The sequence below is a fragment of the Gallus gallus genome, chromosome 1 (genome assembly GCF_016699485.2).
Source record: "Gallus gallus isolate bGalGal1 chromosome 1, bGalGal1.mat.broiler.GRCg7b, whole genome shotgun sequence".
NCBI classification, from domain to species: Eukaryota; Metazoa; Chordata; class Aves; order Galliformes; family Phasianidae; genus Gallus; species Gallus gallus.
The window spans coordinates 139,282,453-139,300,994 of record NC_052532.1 but is presented as its reverse complement, the minus strand read 5'-3'; the positions used below and the strand labels follow the sequence as shown (position 1 = coordinate 139,300,994).

The window sequence follows — 18,542 nt, the reverse complement described above, 5'->3', positions numbered from 1 at the left end:
GAAGGTCAGCAAGCCTGTATCTGCTTAACCCGAGGAACAACTCGATACCAACCTACATGAGGTGGTGTTGTCCACTGGCTCTCAGTTCACCATGCATCCCAACACTTCTCTCTACAAATGAGAAAGCAAAGCTCCAAATTATGCATTGAATGTGGCATACAAATTCACCACACCAATAATCTCCTAATTCACCCAGCAGTTCAGCAGTAAGTGTGCAGAATTAACCATGGTAAAATGCATAAGCAAGTTCAATTAATAATCATTCATTGACATTTACTAACCGAATGACTACTGGATAATTTGATAAGCTAGAAGCTTCTAAGTGGGGAAAATGGGCAGGATCCTGTGCAAAATGCATATTCAGACTCAAAGATGATCATTTTATTTTCTGTGCAGAATTCAGGTGAAGCTGCAGCCACACATTTCAAAAATTATCATCTTCCAGAATGCCCAAGAGCTGAAGGTTTAGCCCTTCAGCCTCCTCAGGCTCCCCATGCCACACAGTGGCTCAGCCTCAACGCGAAAGATAAAAACCTTTGCCCTCCCTCTGCCCTACAGTCCAGTGGCTAAGATACTCCTATGGTGGTTGATGTATGTCTGTGCTCTCAGCAGGCAACTGGATCAGCAGCTTGTGATGCGTGCTCCCTTACTACCAAAAACCATTGCAGAGTGATTCCATCGGATGATGTTGCTTTAGTAAGAAGTGCAATCAGATTCTTTTTTTCTGTAAACATACGACGTACTGTATTAATTGGGATAGTATTTAACTTGTGCCTGTAAACAGGGATGAAATTACTTCCCTTATTGCAAAATACGAAAAGCCCGTGCCAGACCTGCTGGGAGAACCTTTGGCTTCCACAACCTCTTGAGTAGGTACATGATTAGGCATTTTCACAGCGTTCACACACACTTCTCTACTGTGTCCCTATTCCTTACCCCTTCTGCATGTGCTTAAAATGTCAGAAAGACAAGGAGCCTGAAAACACTGCTGGACCAAACACCATTCAACACAGCTGTGAAGTTCATTATTTAAATAAAACACTTTTAAGAAGCAAACTTCACATCATTGCTCACGAGTCTTCGTGTCGGCTAGTATTTTAGCATAGCAATGTTTAGGGCCACAGAAATTGGGGCCAAAAGAGAACAGAAAACAGGCTGGTAAATACCAGGAAGCTGGAACTGAGTTCACAGGGCACTGTGTACCGGTACAGCATATGAAAAGCTGAAAAAACCCACGCTTGTATGAACTAATGTGGATGCTGAATGCATGCTGCTGTCTCACTTACTGATTGACTTCATAATCTCCATCAACTATGGAAGCATATGTATGAAGTCAAATAGCACATCCATACAAAATGAAGTTATAAAAAACACAAATGATTTTGGCTGCTCTAAAAAAATGCCAGGATTCATAATGCTCAGAAATCACAGTGTAGCTGGGGAATCAATATGAAGCTGAATGAAGTTGGATCCAAAATTATAAGTGAATGACAATGTGATATATGACTTTTCAACCTGTGATCATCAAGACAGGCTTGGTAGTGAATGAAAAAATCACTACCCAATACCTGTTTATTACTACTTGTAAATGAAACATCCTAATAATCTCTAGCCAGGTCACCACAAGGAAAGGCATACTCTTCCATATTAGAGCTGTATGTGAATAGTGTTTCTGCCAGAGCACGAACTACCTAGAGGTTGAATTCTCCTTTTCCTCAAGAAAGGCAGTCTTCCATAGCTGTCCCAGTGCAGAGTGATGCAGAGTGAAGACTGACTGTTGCCCCTTTTTTGTACCGGCACGTGACCCACCTGTGCCATCCATCTCAGGGCAAAGCAATGAACAAGCCAGTTCTTTCAGTTTCTCATCTCACATGAACATACTGTCTCACTTTCAGTTCATGAATCCTTATCTCTTTCCTCCTTCAAAGCTGAAGTCAGCTCCTCCATTACAAATATGCAAAAACAAATTCTGCAGCTGAGTTGCTTTGACACATATAAATCTCCATCAATTTCTTAATATTAGTCAGTAAACTTACTATTTGTCATGATGTGTATGGCTTTATCTAGCACTCCATGCAGCCGATTTAAACCTGCTTGATTTTTAAGTCCAAATGGCTAAGGTAAGAGCAAAGGGAGACAGTGAGTAAAGTATAGGCTGCATGTTAGTGAGCATTTTCAACAGTAAAAAAATTAAGGCAAAAATCTTGACCTAGTTATGTATCCTTGTTGCAAAACACATTTCCTTGAACAGCTACAGTAGCATACGACAGACTTTCTCCTAAAAACTTGCTAAAAACTAATCAGGTTCTTCTGCATGATTGTAAGTGTAATGAAGAGCCACGAGCCAAAAGTGTTCCATTAATCTGTGTGATAACTACTCTATTTTCTGAGACAGATTTATGACAAAAAAAAACTGCTCTGATTCTTAAAGTTGTTGGTAAATCTGACAAAGTGAAGCCATAAGAAAAGCCATAAGAAAACAAGTTCAGTTTCCTATGAAAACAAATGTGAAATTTTGTTCTGAGGCTACATATGTTTATCTGAGCAACTGTACTGCAGATTTCTCTGATTGCTTGAACTAACTTTGTGAAACTCAGCTACGCTGCTTACTTCTTGATCTCCCATCAGCAGCTCTGAACACCAAAGCAGCCATATGTTAATGTAGAATGTTCCTTTTTTAAAAAACACATCCTTTCATTTAGATTGACTGCGGGCACAGAAGCTCAGCCTCAAAAGCTGGTTCAACATTTGTGTCTAGACACGACCCTCTTAAACATATTTCATGCCCATAGATGGGTATTTGGCTCCCTGCACTTCTGACCATCTGTTGGGAGGGCATGATGCCCACTCACAAGTTAGCCAGAACTTCTGTCGGTTGCCAGGGGAAGGGGATATGTGGTCCCGCAAGTGACATCTGTTCTACCAGTAGCCCTTTCATCTCTGAACAATGTTCCCGTTTAATCTCAGACACACTTGTAAAGAACAGTGTTTAAAAGACAGGCTGTTGAAAAACACTGGAAAATATAATATTGGAAAGAAGGGGAAACATAATGATGGCCACCACAGGGGTGCATTTCAGACCTAGTGGGAATTCTTCTAGTATTAAAACACAGGGAATATTGGAAGAAAATTGAAGGTGCTCTGGATACAAAAGCAATCTCACGGCAGATGAAGTCACCAAGGGACATAGTGAACCACAAAGGACTCACTACAACTGAGCCCAAGACAACAGCTGTGCTCTTAAAGAGACTACAGGAGGAAAAGGCACATCTGAATGATTAATAAGGTGACACACAATGCTGTTTCGCACGGATGAGAGACAGAAAGAAGAGCAACCCGTTCCACACTCTTAAAAAAATCTTATTGATCCAGTGAGACACTTGACAATTTGTGTATGAGAGGAGAGACTCCAAATGATGCAAGTTACCCCTCTACTGCCTATTGCCTCAGAGTGTTGAGCCAACCTGTCACATCTCTAAGTTGAGTCTGCTGTGTAGAGCAAAAACTATTTAAATCACTAACATTCATGAGATTCCTACAAGAGTGCATGAAGACTCTGACAGTTACACCCCGAAGGGACTTGAGAAGTATTACCAGCAGATAGGAAAGAGAAACTTTGACCAAGAAAGAAAAGAGGCACAGAGTTGTTAATACTTTCAGAAATAAGTAGATGAATGTGATTCATTAAGCTTTACTTATGGCATGGTCAATGAAAGAAGAGGATATAACTCAAAAATGACGTAAAGTGAGACTCAAGGCTCCACTGAGTATTGTCACGGAATCTTTTGTAGATTGAACATGTACCTCACCTATCTTAATTCACCCTATAGACATCCAAACTTAATCTCGATCTGGATCTGACTCCCACTGTAAGAGTTCTGATTCATGATCAGAGATGAGTTGTCTTGGATGTGCTCTATCGAATCTGAAGCTGGGTTAAGTCTAGGGCATCTATTCCTAACAAAGGATGTGAAAATGTTCCTGAGTTTCACAGCACAGTACACAGCATAACTTCTCCCATCCAACATCTCGGATCTTTGGGGTTACTGATAGAAGTTCTGCTCCTTTTTTCCCCAGAGATTTTTGGTTCTGGTGCAACTATATCTCGGTTGGAGAACAGCTGGTGTAGAACCATGGGTGACAGCCCAATGCTTTATAGTAAGTCAAAAGCTACTTTGGGTTACATTAATATGCTTAGCTACAAATTGCCAAACTACAGCAGCTGCTACATGAACAGCTGAGCCACCTCTGCAACTGGGGCTTGTAAAGGGCATGTCACGGGGTAGAATGGGCAGCTGGGAGCAGGAATCATTACAGCCATCACAAGCTGATCATCACCACTGGTGAGTCAGAGCACTCTGATCCAGTTCTTAACTTACTGTTGTTATAGATACTTAGACCAAAGTGATAGCTTCCTATTCACATTCCCTGCAGTACGTCACCTGTACAAATTAGAACACACATTGTGTAAGAATTATGTCATAATTGCAAGAAAAAATCCTAAAGCGTCATATCATATGAACTCCTGACTATTTGTTCTATTACGAGTTCTTTCCCATAGTATGAGATACAGGGGAAAATTGAATTACTTTCAGCTAAATTGCCTGGCAGTAAAACCATGGAAATCCTGGGAAAAACAAAAACAAAAACAAAACAAAACAAAAAACTGCTTGGAAATAGACAAGTATGTCCCAAATCTAGACTGCTGGATTAAACTAGAATAATGGAACATCTTATGCAAGATTTGCCCTGGCAGATCTCTCTCATGTTTGGCCAGAACAGTCCAGGCAGGTGGCTAGAGATGAGAGACAGAAAGTTAGACTCAAATAATCAGTAAGATTTTCCTTCCTGGCCCTCATTTCCAGAAGACATCCCATTAATTTGAGATTCCAGCCCAGTTCTCATTCATGAACTGCCTGCCACCTAAATCTGCCTTCAGCAGCTCTACTGTAGACCTGATCCCCAATTATCCTTGAAATTCCCCAGTGAATTCCCCAGTTCATTGTAGTTTGTAAAGCTTTTTCCCCACACTGAAAAGTTGAAATACACTTTGTTATTATTATTTTTTAATATATCAAGCCCTATATACTTTGGAAAGCATTCATATTCCAAACTAAGGTTTAAATGCACATGGTACATATGTAACCTTAACTTCTGAGGTCAGAACAGTTTTATTCAGGATTCTTTAAAACCACCAACAGTAGTGCGCATCCGTATTTATTTTCTCTAGAATTTTAGAGAAAACGGAAGGTTGAACAGGCATTGAAAGTGAGTCATAAAGATTTTATTCTTTGGCCAAGGCTGAGACAGAGAAGCAAAGCAGTGACTCTACACACTATTCCTGCTGCTGTCTTTGCCATGTCTTTTGTTTTACAAAGGAAGAACTTCGTTCTTCACTTTGGCACCAACAAAAACTTTACAGACTTGTTCTACAAACAGATTAAGACATTGCGATGGGGAGCACTGCAACATCCAGCTTTGGATGTTATTAAACCTATAATGTGCCTTGACACGTATACAGAGCAGCTGGGGTTAGGGGGAATCCCCAGCCAGAATAACCACTTAAAAATAGCTGACTTTCTCTTTACCTGCCTCAAGAGCGGATAAGGGTTCACCTGATCCACAGTAGTGGTAGTCAGACAAAAGAAAACTGAACGTACGGAAGAAGAGTGCCCACACAGTGAACTGTCCACACAGGAATTCAGAACTGCCGATACGTTCAGTTTGGAGCACGTGAACCAGCCAACAGCAACACCAGGGGAAAAGGCACCATTCACACATACGCACTTGCAAAATTAATGGGCCATAACCTCAGCTTCAGTGAGGTAAACGTTAGTAATTACTTACCTTAATTGTCCTCCACAAAACGCAGCAGAAATGTTCTTTGGAACAGGAAGAAAATGACAGTGTTGTTATTGTTTAGGAGAAGTGTTACAGCGGCCATCTGGTGGGACAGTGGAAATCCACAAGGCTGAGGTTGCACATACAAACAAAATCAGAAATACGCTTTCTTAAAATGAAAACTGTTCCAACTTGATTCTGACAAACAGGTGAACACGTATGTGTTTCGGTTTCCATCTATGGAGCTTGAATACAAATCATAAATTGCATTAAGCTGAGAAAACAAGTTAATAAACGTTACCTTATTTTGCCAAAATTTCCTGTACTGTTACACTCATAGAAAGCAATCAACTATTACTTTCTACAACTGTATGTATCACAACTGCCTGGAATTCCTTCAATATCTTTTTTTTCCCCTATTTTTCCAGCATTAATATTTGGAGTTGTTCGAGCCAAAGGTCTCCCCTGCACTGACAGGCTTATTTCTCTAGCATTTCATTGAGAAAAAAACCCAAAGTATTTCCCAGACATACAACAGCTCATACATTTTTGTATTTTGGTTGTTCATTTTTACAGTGGTAAGATGCTTCAAGATGTGAATACATTACAGTTTTAATAGCAAACATTTTTGCTGGTTCAAGTATCACAGAAACGTGTAAGCTTTTCTTTGCACGTTTCCATACCCAAAGCTTTTGTAGCAGTTGAGTAACACACATAAATAATATTTAGCCTTACAAACACTGGGCAATTATGGAGCCCCAGCAGTCTTCCTCTTTATTTTCCCAGTGGATACGGACCTAGTTCCAGACACAGTAAAGTTCTTAAGAAACCTAACTGCTATTTGAAGAGGATTTCAACTGCTCTCAATAGTATCATGAAGCATTTTTGAATCTGGACCTATAGATCTTATCCAGGATAACACAGAAAACCCGTAAGAGCGAATGAACCAAACCTGATATGTTCTAATGCAAGCTGGTAGCTTAATTATTTGGATATTCATCAGCTTCTCCAAAACTTGAAAGTTAAGGCTGTTTTGCAAGCGTGGTTATCCATCCGCATACTGTTATAGGCAAACAATTATTTCCCACACAGGGAAAAAAATCTGTTTCAAAAAAGATAACTCATTTTAGACATTGAGCAGTACTATCTATCATTTTTAAGCATGGTATGACTAAAGATTTCAGCATTAATCTTCATGCCATCATGTGATATCAGGCAGTCTCTTATGTCCTGTCCGATTGCTTAAAATAACAAATCGCCATTCCTTTTGGGTTACACAATTACTTAATGTTGATATAAATAATGGCAGTGATTTAAGCTTCTGTGTAAGATGCTCCATAAAGCTTGCTAGGTCTAATTTCACAAACATCTTCAGAATGGCAGCACATCTCCTTTCCCCCCTAAAATATCAGCGTATCTGTTAGAGAAAGTATGGTCAGTGAAAAGAATATCCGCATGTGAGGATACTGAATTTCACTGTAAGTGTGTCACTACTACAGCTGGAAGGCGAGAACATCTGCTAGAATAAATACTATTACATGGGGATGCTTACAGGTAAACCTCCTGTTTTACACTGCCTAAAGTCTTTAAAGCCAGTATCGGTAATTTCTGCTCAGAACTGTATTATTTCACAAAGTATTCTAACATACCCAGCAGATACAGGAGGAATGTACTGAAGTTGCACATAAGGCAAAGTTTTCACAGTAAAAGACTGAATTTGGGAAGTAGCCATTTCTTCAGTCCAGACAAGCAGTTATCACTGGTAAAGGTTTCTCTAATAGAATTCCCAATATAATAAACAAAGCTGGTATTTCAATTTAGTTATGTTTATTTTGGTGAGGTCAGTGAAAACTCAACCCACTCCGATTAGATCAGAACCAGAACTCAGTTATTGTAGAAGAGATGGCACTGGTGAAGAACAAGCTGGCGTCTGCAAGGACTGAGGTTGTTCAATAGGCTTCCAGCAGCACTCAGATGTTTCAAATGATGTCTAGCATCTACAGAAAATAGTAAAGAATTGAAAATAAAAAATGCCATGCTTCTTGAGATTAAGGTTTCATAAAAAGGAGAAGGAAGGAACAAGTGAATACCGAAGTAAGTGACAGAAAGAGACAACAGGCATTTGGAGGTGAATTTGCAAGAAATATCACTGATTAAAATCCAGCAGACTCTCACACTTTATATTCAGTTCTACACATACTGTGTCTGAAAGCTTCTTAGGATACAGATACAATAAATATCTCTGTACAGATATATGAAATGTCCCTCTGTAACATAGAATCATAGAACCATAGAATGGCCTGGGTTGAAAAGGACCACAGTGATCATCGAGTTCCAACCCCCTGCTATGTGTAGGGTTGCCAACCACCAGACCAGGCTGCCCAGAGCCACATCCAGCCTGGCCTTGAATGCCTCCAGGGATGGGGCATCCACAGCCTCCTTGGGCAACCTGTTCCAGTGTGTCACCACCCTCTGTGTGAAAAACTTCCTCTTAATATCTAGCCTAAACCTCCCTGTCTCAGTTTAAAACCATCCCCCCTTGCCCTATCTCTATCAACCCATGTAAACATTCGTACCCCCCCTCTGTTTATACGCTCCCTTCAAGTACTGGAAGGCTACAATGAGGTCTCCCCAGAGCCTTCTCTTCTCCAAGCTAAGCTATCCCAGTTCCCTCAACCTTTCTTCATAGGAGAAAGAAGGTACCAGAAGGATTTTATTTTTAGTAGAGCAGTAGTTTACTATCGAAGCAAAAGGTTTCAATCAAGCAAATTAGACATTCACTCAGTATGCCAAAGTGGAAAAATAAGGATGGAGACAACAAGGTTCTTGTCTGGATGAATTTTCAAATGACAGTATTGCAATATTCTCCTCCAGATCCTGCTACTTAACTATCTCGCTATTCAGTCTAAAAATTCTTTCCTTGCCATTTGAATAAGACAATTTGTGGTTGTAGAATCAGTGTAATCCCAACTAGCAGAAACAAAAACATGCGTAAGATGTATGAAGGTACCATTAAGACTGCTCTGCTGCAAGCCTCCTTAAGCAGTGGACTGAAGTCATTTTTTATACCGAGGGAAAATCTTACCCTACTTCTTGTTTATTGATGTAGAAGTACTGACCTCTGTAGAAAAACTAAAACTAAAAATAGATCTGACTACAGAATTCCCCATCAACAAGAAATTTCTGGAAGTTGAATCCAAATAATTCTAATAAACTAAATTCAGTTTTGTTGTTAAATGAGGATACACTGATAAGTCTCTGGTCTTCATAGAGTTCAGACAGTAGAGAGAGTATCATAAAAATACATTCTCTTCCAAGAGGTCCATTCTCACATTTGATCGTGCTTTAAATTCATTATGTTCCATGATTCTTGGAATGCATATTTATTCTCCTCCACAACGTACTACAATTGTAAAAGTCCTTGACTTTCATACTTTTTAATATCAAAGAAATTGTATAATTACATCAGCCTGGTACTTAAGTCTGACTTCAGTTTCACTGAAGTAAATCCATATTATCATAGGAATGCATAAAAAAATAAATTTCCATGTCCCACTCAAAGACGTAGAGACAGAGGTCAGTCTGTGATCCTTGATCACTGCTGTGACTGTCTACAGAAATGCACAGAGGCTCACTTTATTAAAGGAGACCCAATCAACCAAGGGAATTCATTTGGTGCAATATTTTTGGATGTCAGCAAAGCTTTCAGTACTGTTTCTCACAGTATCCTGATGGACAACATGTTCAGCATTCAGCTAAGGAAAAACATAACATGACAGGTGAACAATTGGCTGATGGGTTGGGCTACGTCTGTCTGACGGATGGTCAGTGACGGGCTTCCACAGGGCTCCATTTTAAGTCCAACTCTCTTCAATGTTTCTATTAATTACTTGGATATGTTTCTTGAAGGTATATTAAATGAGCTTGCAGATGACATCAAGAAGGAGCTGTTGACTCCCTTGAGGGCAGAGAAGCCCTGCAGAGAGATCTTGGCAAACTGGAGGGCTGGGCAATCACCAATTGCATGAAGTTCAACAAGAGCAAGTGCTGGATTCTTGCATGTGGGATGGGGCAACACTGGATCTACATACAGACTAAGGACAAGAAGCTGGAGGGCAGCCCTGTGGAAAGTGATATAGGGGTTGTGGCAAGTTGAATGTGAGCCAGCAGCGTGTCCTGACAGGCAAAAAGGCCAACAGTGCCCTGGGGTGTTCCAGGCCCAGCACTGCCACTGGGTGAGGAGAGGGGTTGTCTCACTGTGCTCTATGGTGGGTGGCCTCACTTCCAGCACTGGGTGCAGGTTTGGGTGCTACAATATAAGAAGGACATAAAACTCTCAAGTGTCCAAAGGAATTTGAATTTGTCTTTTAATTTTACTATTATTCAGTAATTAATTAAAACAATTCTAAAGAAATCAGATTTTTGTCTAAAAATGTTCCACTTCAGGAACTTCAGGAGTTAGGACTTAGGCTTGTTATTTATACACAACTTCTGAGTGATCTAAGGGATTTTTAAAATAGATTTAATTAAACTAACACAAACATCAGTGAGCTAATCTATATGAAATAGATTTACCTATATCTGCTCAGGATTGTGAAGATTAATCTAAGTGTCATTGTGTATTATCAAAGAGGCCAAGAAACCAGACTGATTTATCATCTAAATGTTGTCTCCCTAAGTCAAATCTGAAGGTCGGTTTGCTTCAGTTTTGCACCTGGAATACACAGAGTTCCCAAAGATTACATTTTAATGGATATTATTAAAAAAAAAATCATTTGGCACTTATTTAGAGATCAGTCTACTAAGATAGTCATATTTCAGAGATTTGATGTTGACTGCAGTTTAAAGCAGAATTTAGAGTGCAAATTAAAGGACGTGACTGCTCCAAGGACTAGTAAATATTGGTGTGGACTGACTAATAGAGGATGTAGAACAAACATACAAAGTTTAATTCAGTATGGCTAGATTGAACGTTTGGTAGAATAAGAAATCTGATAGAATGAAAAAGATTGAGTGAAAACAGTTTTACTCAAAATGCATCATTTGTAAACAAGTAGAAAAAAAATTGTCACAGAACTATAGAGTAACTTCAGCTTTCCAAGTCAATATTGTAGCAACATTTTATTTGCAGAATAGACAACCACAAGATGGCTCCTTTCATATTATGCTAGCTAGAGAAACCTCATAATGCAAGCTGCTTCTGTCTTTTTACTCTATTTCATGAAGAATTTAAACACCAGGCACCATCTTTTTTAATGGAAAGATGGAGCTGCGATCGCTTGATTAAACCACAGGTAGGAGAGAAGCACGTTCTTTCTTAAATTAGTAGAACTAAACCCTCAAAGATAGCATCTATCACTGAGCAGGTTGAGAGTTTCAAGAATACTTGCCAGGCTTAGAAATAGACGTGTCATACTCTTCATCTTTCTCAAGACTTTTGTTTGTTCTCTTTGTAAGAGGATATGGCATTTTGCACTTCAATAAATGTTTTTCTTTCCCCGTGGAAAGATTTCCAGATTATGGAATTGGAAAATCAGATGATTTATTAATTCCACATCTGTGTAAATGCACTCATGACATGGATTTATTTGTTATTTCATTTAACATTTAAATAAATATTACCTAAATATATTTCTTCAAGCTTCCGTCCAAATGCAAAACAAAATTGTACATAGAGTAATTGTTTTAAAGATATTCTTCATGTAGAAAGATTTGTTTGGTGTGAAAGATTTATCATGATCAGTTGCACAGACTCCACATCAGCAGCCATGAATTCCAGGAGCTACAACACGCAGTCCCCCACGGTATCCTTCTGGGTGCAAGACATGAAATTTTCACACAGCCATTATCATTCCTTAAATCTCAACAGAGGACAGAGCACAAGTAACACGTACAGGTTGCTTCCTCCAACACTGCACAGCAGGGTGGAGCACGGCAACTACTCACTAGTGCCTAACAAGGGAGGAAGACAGCATCTCTCATGAAGCATCAGGAGGAATACAGGGACTCATCGTCTCTAATGAACTATCAGGAGGAATTCGGGGAGTCATCATGTGAATTGCTTAAAGAGCAACTTGAGCAACACTCCTCCACGCACACATACTTTTTTTTTTTTTCTGATGAAAGTTCATTAATGAATAAAAGTACTCAGGAATTCAGTTTTATATTCATCTTCAATGTGGACATAAACGGAGAAATCATGAGCTTTCAGTATTCAGGTAGCATTGCAGATAATTATTATTTACTTATTCACTTATTTAAGACAAGAACATTGAAGGACCTTTTTATTGCAACGGTATAGGCTCAGTATAAATGGCAATGATTTGATATTGATTTCTTACAGGTTGTTGTTGTGGTTCTTGGTTATTCTGTTGTTTTATTTTGTTATTTTTTAATTTGTTACAGGCATTTTCTCTCTCAAGAAATCTTAATTTTCGGTTAAACCTTGTAAGGAATGTTGCAAAATGAAGGAGAGTTTGTCAATGAGCCAAAAATCATCATCAACTCCTTTATTGTCAGGCAGCAGACCTGTTAAGCACGGCCCAGATAAGTCCCATGAATCAGGAAGAGCATAGTTGCGTGGAGGCAGAATTGGCACAAGCTTACAATGAATAAGGTCACTCTTCCCAGGCTCGTAAAAGATGGCAGCTTTACAACTGTAGAGTAACAAATCTGTTTTTATTTTTTACCCACAAAATCACGTTGTTTCCTAAGCAGTGAAGATTTTTTAAAAGGCTCCTTTATACGTAAGTAAATATTTTTCTAATGTAATCTTAATGTACCTTGCAAACCAATCCTAGTTTACTTAACAGCGAGATAGCTTTCTCCAGGGAAGGCAGGAAGAAATGGGGGATGGCAGAGGGAGAGTTTGGCTCCGGCTGCAATAAGCAGCTGCTCTTTGCTACTTGCCTGCAATGGAGTAATACGTCAGTAATTATTTGAAAGTCAGACAGATTCCCTGCTTTCCTTGCCAAACAAAATTCTGAGAACTGAGGGCTGGAAAGGAGGACAAAGAACTTCCAGTTTGCTCTTTTTCCACTCGTGGCTTTCTTTTTCCATGTTAGCAGCTACTGCTGCTATTAATTTTCTGGTCTTTGTGCCCTGAGAGGCCTCACATACTACACAAATTTAATTTTAGCACTTGGGATTTAACGCTTCTATGTTTATTAAATTAACTTCTTACCAAAAAATCTCAGCTACTTCTCCCAGTAACTTCCATCACAAAGAATAACGTTTATTTGCCATGCTGTTTTAGGAGCAAACACAACAGAACAGTTGGCCTTCGTGGAAGAAAGGTGAAGATAGAAAAAAATCCACATAAGAACGAACAACATATGTCAAGTGGTACAGTGCTCAGTCGTGGTCTTAAGTGTAATAAAAACCAGGAAGAAAGCCTAAACTTTGAACTAGTCTCTGAAGATGATGAGTCATATTCTATTTGCACTAGGAAAATTATAGAAAGTTTCTCACCGTTGCTAAAATAAATGCATGGCATCTAAAGAGATGCTACATTTCTATCACCGTTCACAGATTTCCAAAACAAAATGAATGATGAATAATGTCAGAACTAGTTTGTCCTTTTGCGCTTGGACAGCATGGAATTATGTGACAACCTCCTGCAAATGCAGGTTGTCCCTGTGTGACTAGGTCCATCAATGCAAATGATATTTAGGAAGGGTCTGCTTGTCAGAATGTAGATTCTTAATGCAACCTAGCAAGGCTGTTATTCAGAGATATGTTAGCTCTGTACAGGCATGGCAGGGTACCTATGTAAGCTTGTACCATTTTCCTGCAGCAGTTGGCAGCAAGCAAGAATACTCTTGGGCGTCTCAAATGGCACTAGACAAGTATGTATGGTAACTAAATAAAACTCTGAATGTTAACTAGTCCAAACTGTCCATAAGAAAGAAGGAGGGATTTGAACAAAGCATGTATTCAATTAAATTCCAAAGCTGGAGTGGTGGTGGTTTTGTTTTGTTTTGTTTTTTTACAAAAATACCCAACATAATTCCATATGAGTTATCATAAAGTCCTTCAACTTCAACCTTCCTGCAAAGAAAAATTGGCAAATGTAATTAATTTGTACAAAAATGGCACATAGAAAATGCAGAATACATTACAGAGTTGTGTAAATCGTAGAATCATTAAGGCTGGAAAAGACCTCTAAGACTATCTAGCTCAACCATCCACTTACCACAAATGTTGCCCACTCAACCATGTTCCTTAGTACCACATCTAAATGTTTCTTGTACACCTCCAGGGACAGTGACTCAATCACCTCCTTGGGCATCCTGTTCCATTGCCTGCCTGCTCTCTCAGAGAAGAAGTTTTTCATAATATCCAACCTGAACCCTGGTGCAACTTCAGGCTATTCCCTCTAGTCCCATCACTGTTACCTGGGTGGAGGCTGATTCCCACCTTCCCACAATCTCCTTTCAGGTAGATGTAGAGGACAGTAAGGTCATCCCTGAGCCTCCTCTTCTCCAGAATAAACAATCCCAGCTCACTCATCTGCTCCTCAAAAGATTTGTGCTCCAGATCCCTCACAGCTTCATTGCCCTTCTCTGGACACATTCCAGGGCCTCAGTGTCTTTCCTGTAGCAGGAGGCCCAAAACTGAACACAGTACTCAAGATGCAGCCTTACCAGAGCTCAGGAGATATATTTTCACAAAACACTTTAAAATAATGTATTTGGTATCTAAACGTATACTTATTAGACTCTATTGAATATTCAAGAAGTCCTCATTTACAGACTATTTTATTTCACAACCTTGAGGCAAAAGAGAACATAAAAGTAAAACCAGCTAAAATAAAACTGCATCTTTTTTGTTACTTCCTTGGGGGAAATGCTGTTCTGTTAAACTCCTGAGTAAGCAGAAGGCCCACCTCCTTGAACTGACAGAGACAGAAAGCTTCTCACTTCCCTTAAAAGACCAGGAATAGAAAGAGGACAAAATTAATGCAAATAGGCTTGCAAATAACAATATTTTTTCCAAACACACATATATGTGAGCAACTAAACTTATTGGCTGAACTCTTCTGAGTCATAAGAAATTAGGAATATATTTTGTTGTGTAAGTAGTACAGTAAGCATACTATCTATTCTATTTCTTAAATAATTTTATCTTATAAAATGCACACTAAATGCAGAAATCTGTCTTCATACAAACCAGAACCTGACATGTTGTTATATATTACTGCTTCCTCTTCTGTTCTTAAGAGGGCGTAAGTTACAGTTTAACCCTTGATGGTCAGTCTCCTGGTTTAGCGTATATACACACAGACCATAAAGGCAGCTATATATGTCAGGCAAACAAAAGCTATTGCCTAGAAAGAAGTTAGAACCACATAACAGATTTATATTCTCTGTACCTAAACTTTTACACAAAAAGATTGTCAAAAATATGTTTAAGCCTTGTGTTGTTCGGTATAAAGTCTAACCAGGATAACGATAGAGGAGAATGAATTAGAATGTAAATGTAACGAAACGTAGAAAAAATGTTAAAACCAGAATTCCTGTGTCCCAGTTTCACAACATATGACAGCAGTTAAAGAAAACATTTTTAATTGCAGTTGAATTTAATTACAATTACAATTAATTAACCTATAAAATGCATTGCCAAGATATATTAAGGAAGCCAGTGGAAAAGCAGAATATTAAAAATGACATATTTATATATTTTTATGGGTAATTAATCACAACTGGAAAAGCCAGTTGTGATTGCCAGCTACAAATTGATTAAGGAACCAGTATAATGTCGTGATTTCTGTGGTTGTCTACTTTGGAATGTTTGGTGTAGATTACCAGTAAGGAAACAAAAAAGGTTAACCTCACAACAAGAATTATAGTTGCAAAACTTAAGAGCGTAGACTCACAGGATGGCTGAGGCTGGCAGGGTCCTCTGTGTCCTTTTGGCCCAACCCCTCATCATCTAGAGCCACAGAGCAGGGTGCCCAGGCCCGCAGCCAGGCAGCTTTTGGAGGCCTCCAGGGAGGAGAATCCACAGCCTCTGGGCAGCCTATGCCACTACTCCGGCAACCACACAGCACAGAAGTGCTGCATGGTGTTCAGAAGGAACTCTGAACTGAACTGTGTTCCAGTTTGTGCCCACTGCTGCTTGTTCTGGCACTTAGCACTCCTGAAGGGAGCCTGGCTCCATTCTCTTGGCATCATCCCTTCAGGTATTTACTGACACTGATGAGATCCCCCTTAGTCTCCTCTTCTCCAGCCTGAACAGCTTCAGCCCTCTCAGCCTCTTCTCACTAGAGAGGTACTTGGTGACCCTCCATTGGCCTGTTTCCAGTATGCCCAGGTCTCTCTTCTACTGGGGTCCCAGTAGTTCTCCAGATTCAGCCTTAGCAGCACTGAGAAGAGGGGGAAGGATCACCTCCCTCAATCTGCTGCTTTACCTACTGCAGGCAAGAATACTTTAGCCTTCTTTGTGGCAAGGGTACAGTGCTGACTTGTGTCCAGAGTGGTCTCCACCACAACCACAGGTCCTTCCTTGCAGAGCTGCTTTCCAGCTGTGTGGTCCCAGCATGTCCTGGTTCCAGGAACTTCTCCTGTCTGGATTCAGGACTCTGCACTTCTCCTTATTGAACTCCATGAGATTCCTGTCATCCCACTCCAGACCGTTGGGGTCCCTATGGATGACTGCTTAATCTGGTGAGTAAAGACGCTAGGACTCAGTTCCATGTGCAGAATTCCTGCATGGTACTGTTAAACCACTTCCTTTCTCGGTATTTCACTTCCTCATTTGTAATGGGAGTACAACCGAGCTCAGCTATCTTGCAGGAAGTGGTGGAAGTTAGTAAGTTAATGAATGTCTATAAGGAAATTAGAAAGTCCACTGTCTATCTGGTGTGGTAGTTCCCATATCCCAGTAAGAGATGAAAAACATATGCAAATCCTTAATATGAATCCTTAGTAAAGTACTGGTTAATTTCTGGTCGTTATCATGAAACATATTTTTAATATTCATTACTTTTTATGATAATTACAAACAACACGAGTGACTACAAACATCAGTGCTTATAAGCACAGTAAAAAACAGCTTGCCTGTTTCCAACTGAAGAAGCTGTTTCCCTTAATACCAGACATTCTGGTAATTACCATTTTTATAACGTAAGCTGTTGGTAGTTTTTTTGGTTTTGTTTTTGTTTTTCCTTCTTTCAACTGTTCTATCATATGGTACCTTCATTATTTAATTCCAAAGCAAACCAAACAGCGAGCATCTGCCTAGGGCAGTTTGGCGTGGGGGAAAAATACACATAACTCACAAAAGAAGATGTGTGTATGGGACGATAAACTGTGAAAGCTAGGGCCAGATGCAGCCTTGGATGCCCCATCCCTGGAGATGTTCAAAGCCAGGTGGGATGGGGCTGTGGGCAGCCTGATCTGGTTGGAGCTCAGAGATCTTTAACATCCCAACACAAGGCAACCCATCCCTGTGATGCTGCGCCTCTGTGGTTGAATTTTGTGAAAGGCAGAGGATGAGGCACAGAACTGGAAGCTGCTGCAGTGGGAAGCGCTCCCTCCCTTGGCCACAGCGTTCGGTTTCTTTGTACTTCAGCGTCACCGTCTACGGAATGGCTCATTTGTAACCCATCCTCCCTCACGCGTTATAAGATTTATGAGTATTATTTTATTTTGGCGAAAAAAAAGGGGTCGTTGAGGGAAGGTTTCAAACAAATCTTCCGCGTGCGCCTTCACACTGACAAGTACCCTTTCTGCCGGGGCACTGACAGTCGCTAACACCACACGACGGCCGTCAGAAGGACTCGCCGGTGCTCCAAGCCCAGCTCGAGGCTCCCCGTACCGACGCCCTCACTCCCAGCTCGCGGCCGTCCGCCTGGAGGCAGCGCTGCGTTTCCAGGCGTGAAGCGGGAACGCGGGCCCCCCCTCTCCTCGCCGCCCCCCTCAGGCGGCAGCAACAAGTCCTCCGCCCCGGGCAACGGGAAAATACGGCCGAGCGGCGCGCGCACCGCGAGCCAGCTCCCCCCGCCCCCTCCCCTCATCCCCCCTCCCCACCCGGCCGAGCGCGAAGCGGATTGGAGGAGCCGGGACCGCGGGGATCGCCGCGCGCTTCCCGCCGTGCCCTGCCTCGCACCCGCCCCGCCCGCCCGGGGAGGCGCCGCCCCGCCCCGCCCGCTTCCTTTGTGCTCGGGCGGTAACGGCTGCCGCAGTCGCCGCCGCTCGCAGCCCGCTCCGCGCGTCTTGGCCCGCCCGCCTGCCCGCTCGCTCCTTCTCTCCCCCTCCTTCCCGCTTCCCTCCCCTCCCCCCTCGCCCCGCTGCCATTCCTCTCGCCGCTTTCCCCTGCCCTGCCCGCCATGTCGCTGGGCGCCGGCCCCGAGGCGGGCTTCTCCAGCGAGGAGCTGCTGACCCTCCGCTTCCCCCTGCATCGCGCCTGCCGCGACGGCGACCTGCCCGCCCTGTGCGCGCTGCTCCAGAGCGCGCCCCGCTCCGACCTGGCCGCCGAGGACTCCTTCTACGGCTGGACGCCCATCCACTGGGCCGCGCACTTCGGCAAGGTGGGGCCCGGCACGGCGGGGGGAGGGAGGCGAAGGGAAGGAGGAGGAGAAGGAGGGCGGCAGGCCGCCGCGCGGCGCCATCTTTACCCCTTTGCGCGCTGCCGGGAGGCGCCGCCGCTGCCGCCTCAGAGAGCGGGGCGGGGGCGGCGGCGGCACCTGTCAGCCCGGG

The 18,542-nt window shown here is 41.7% G+C and overlaps 1 protein-coding gene and 1 long non-coding RNA gene across 3 annotated transcripts in view; one reads left to right on the top strand and one right to left on the bottom strand.

The window, feature by feature from the left end:
• Positions 1–12,502: 12,502 nt before the first annotated feature.
• LOC121109165 lies at positions 12,503–18,507 on the bottom strand. The gene is made up of 2 exons (XR_006932048.1): positions 18,311–18,507; positions 12,503–17,424 (listed from the first exon to the last, which is right to left on the bottom strand). It is a non-coding gene; the product is annotated as an uncharacterized LOC121109165 (long non-coding RNA).
• Positions 18,002–18,542, top strand: part of ANKRD10 (ankyrin repeat domain 10) — a 34,245-nt gene continuing 33,704 nt past the window's right edge. For both annotated transcript variants that reach the window (NM_001030815.3, XM_015277860.4), the window contains exon 1: positions 18,002–18,373. In NM_001030815.3, the coding sequence (NP_001025986.1) occupies positions 18,173–18,373 (201 nt within the window). In that variant the 5' untranslated portion in view covers positions 18,002–18,172. The remainder of the gene's footprint in view (positions 18,374–18,542) is intronic.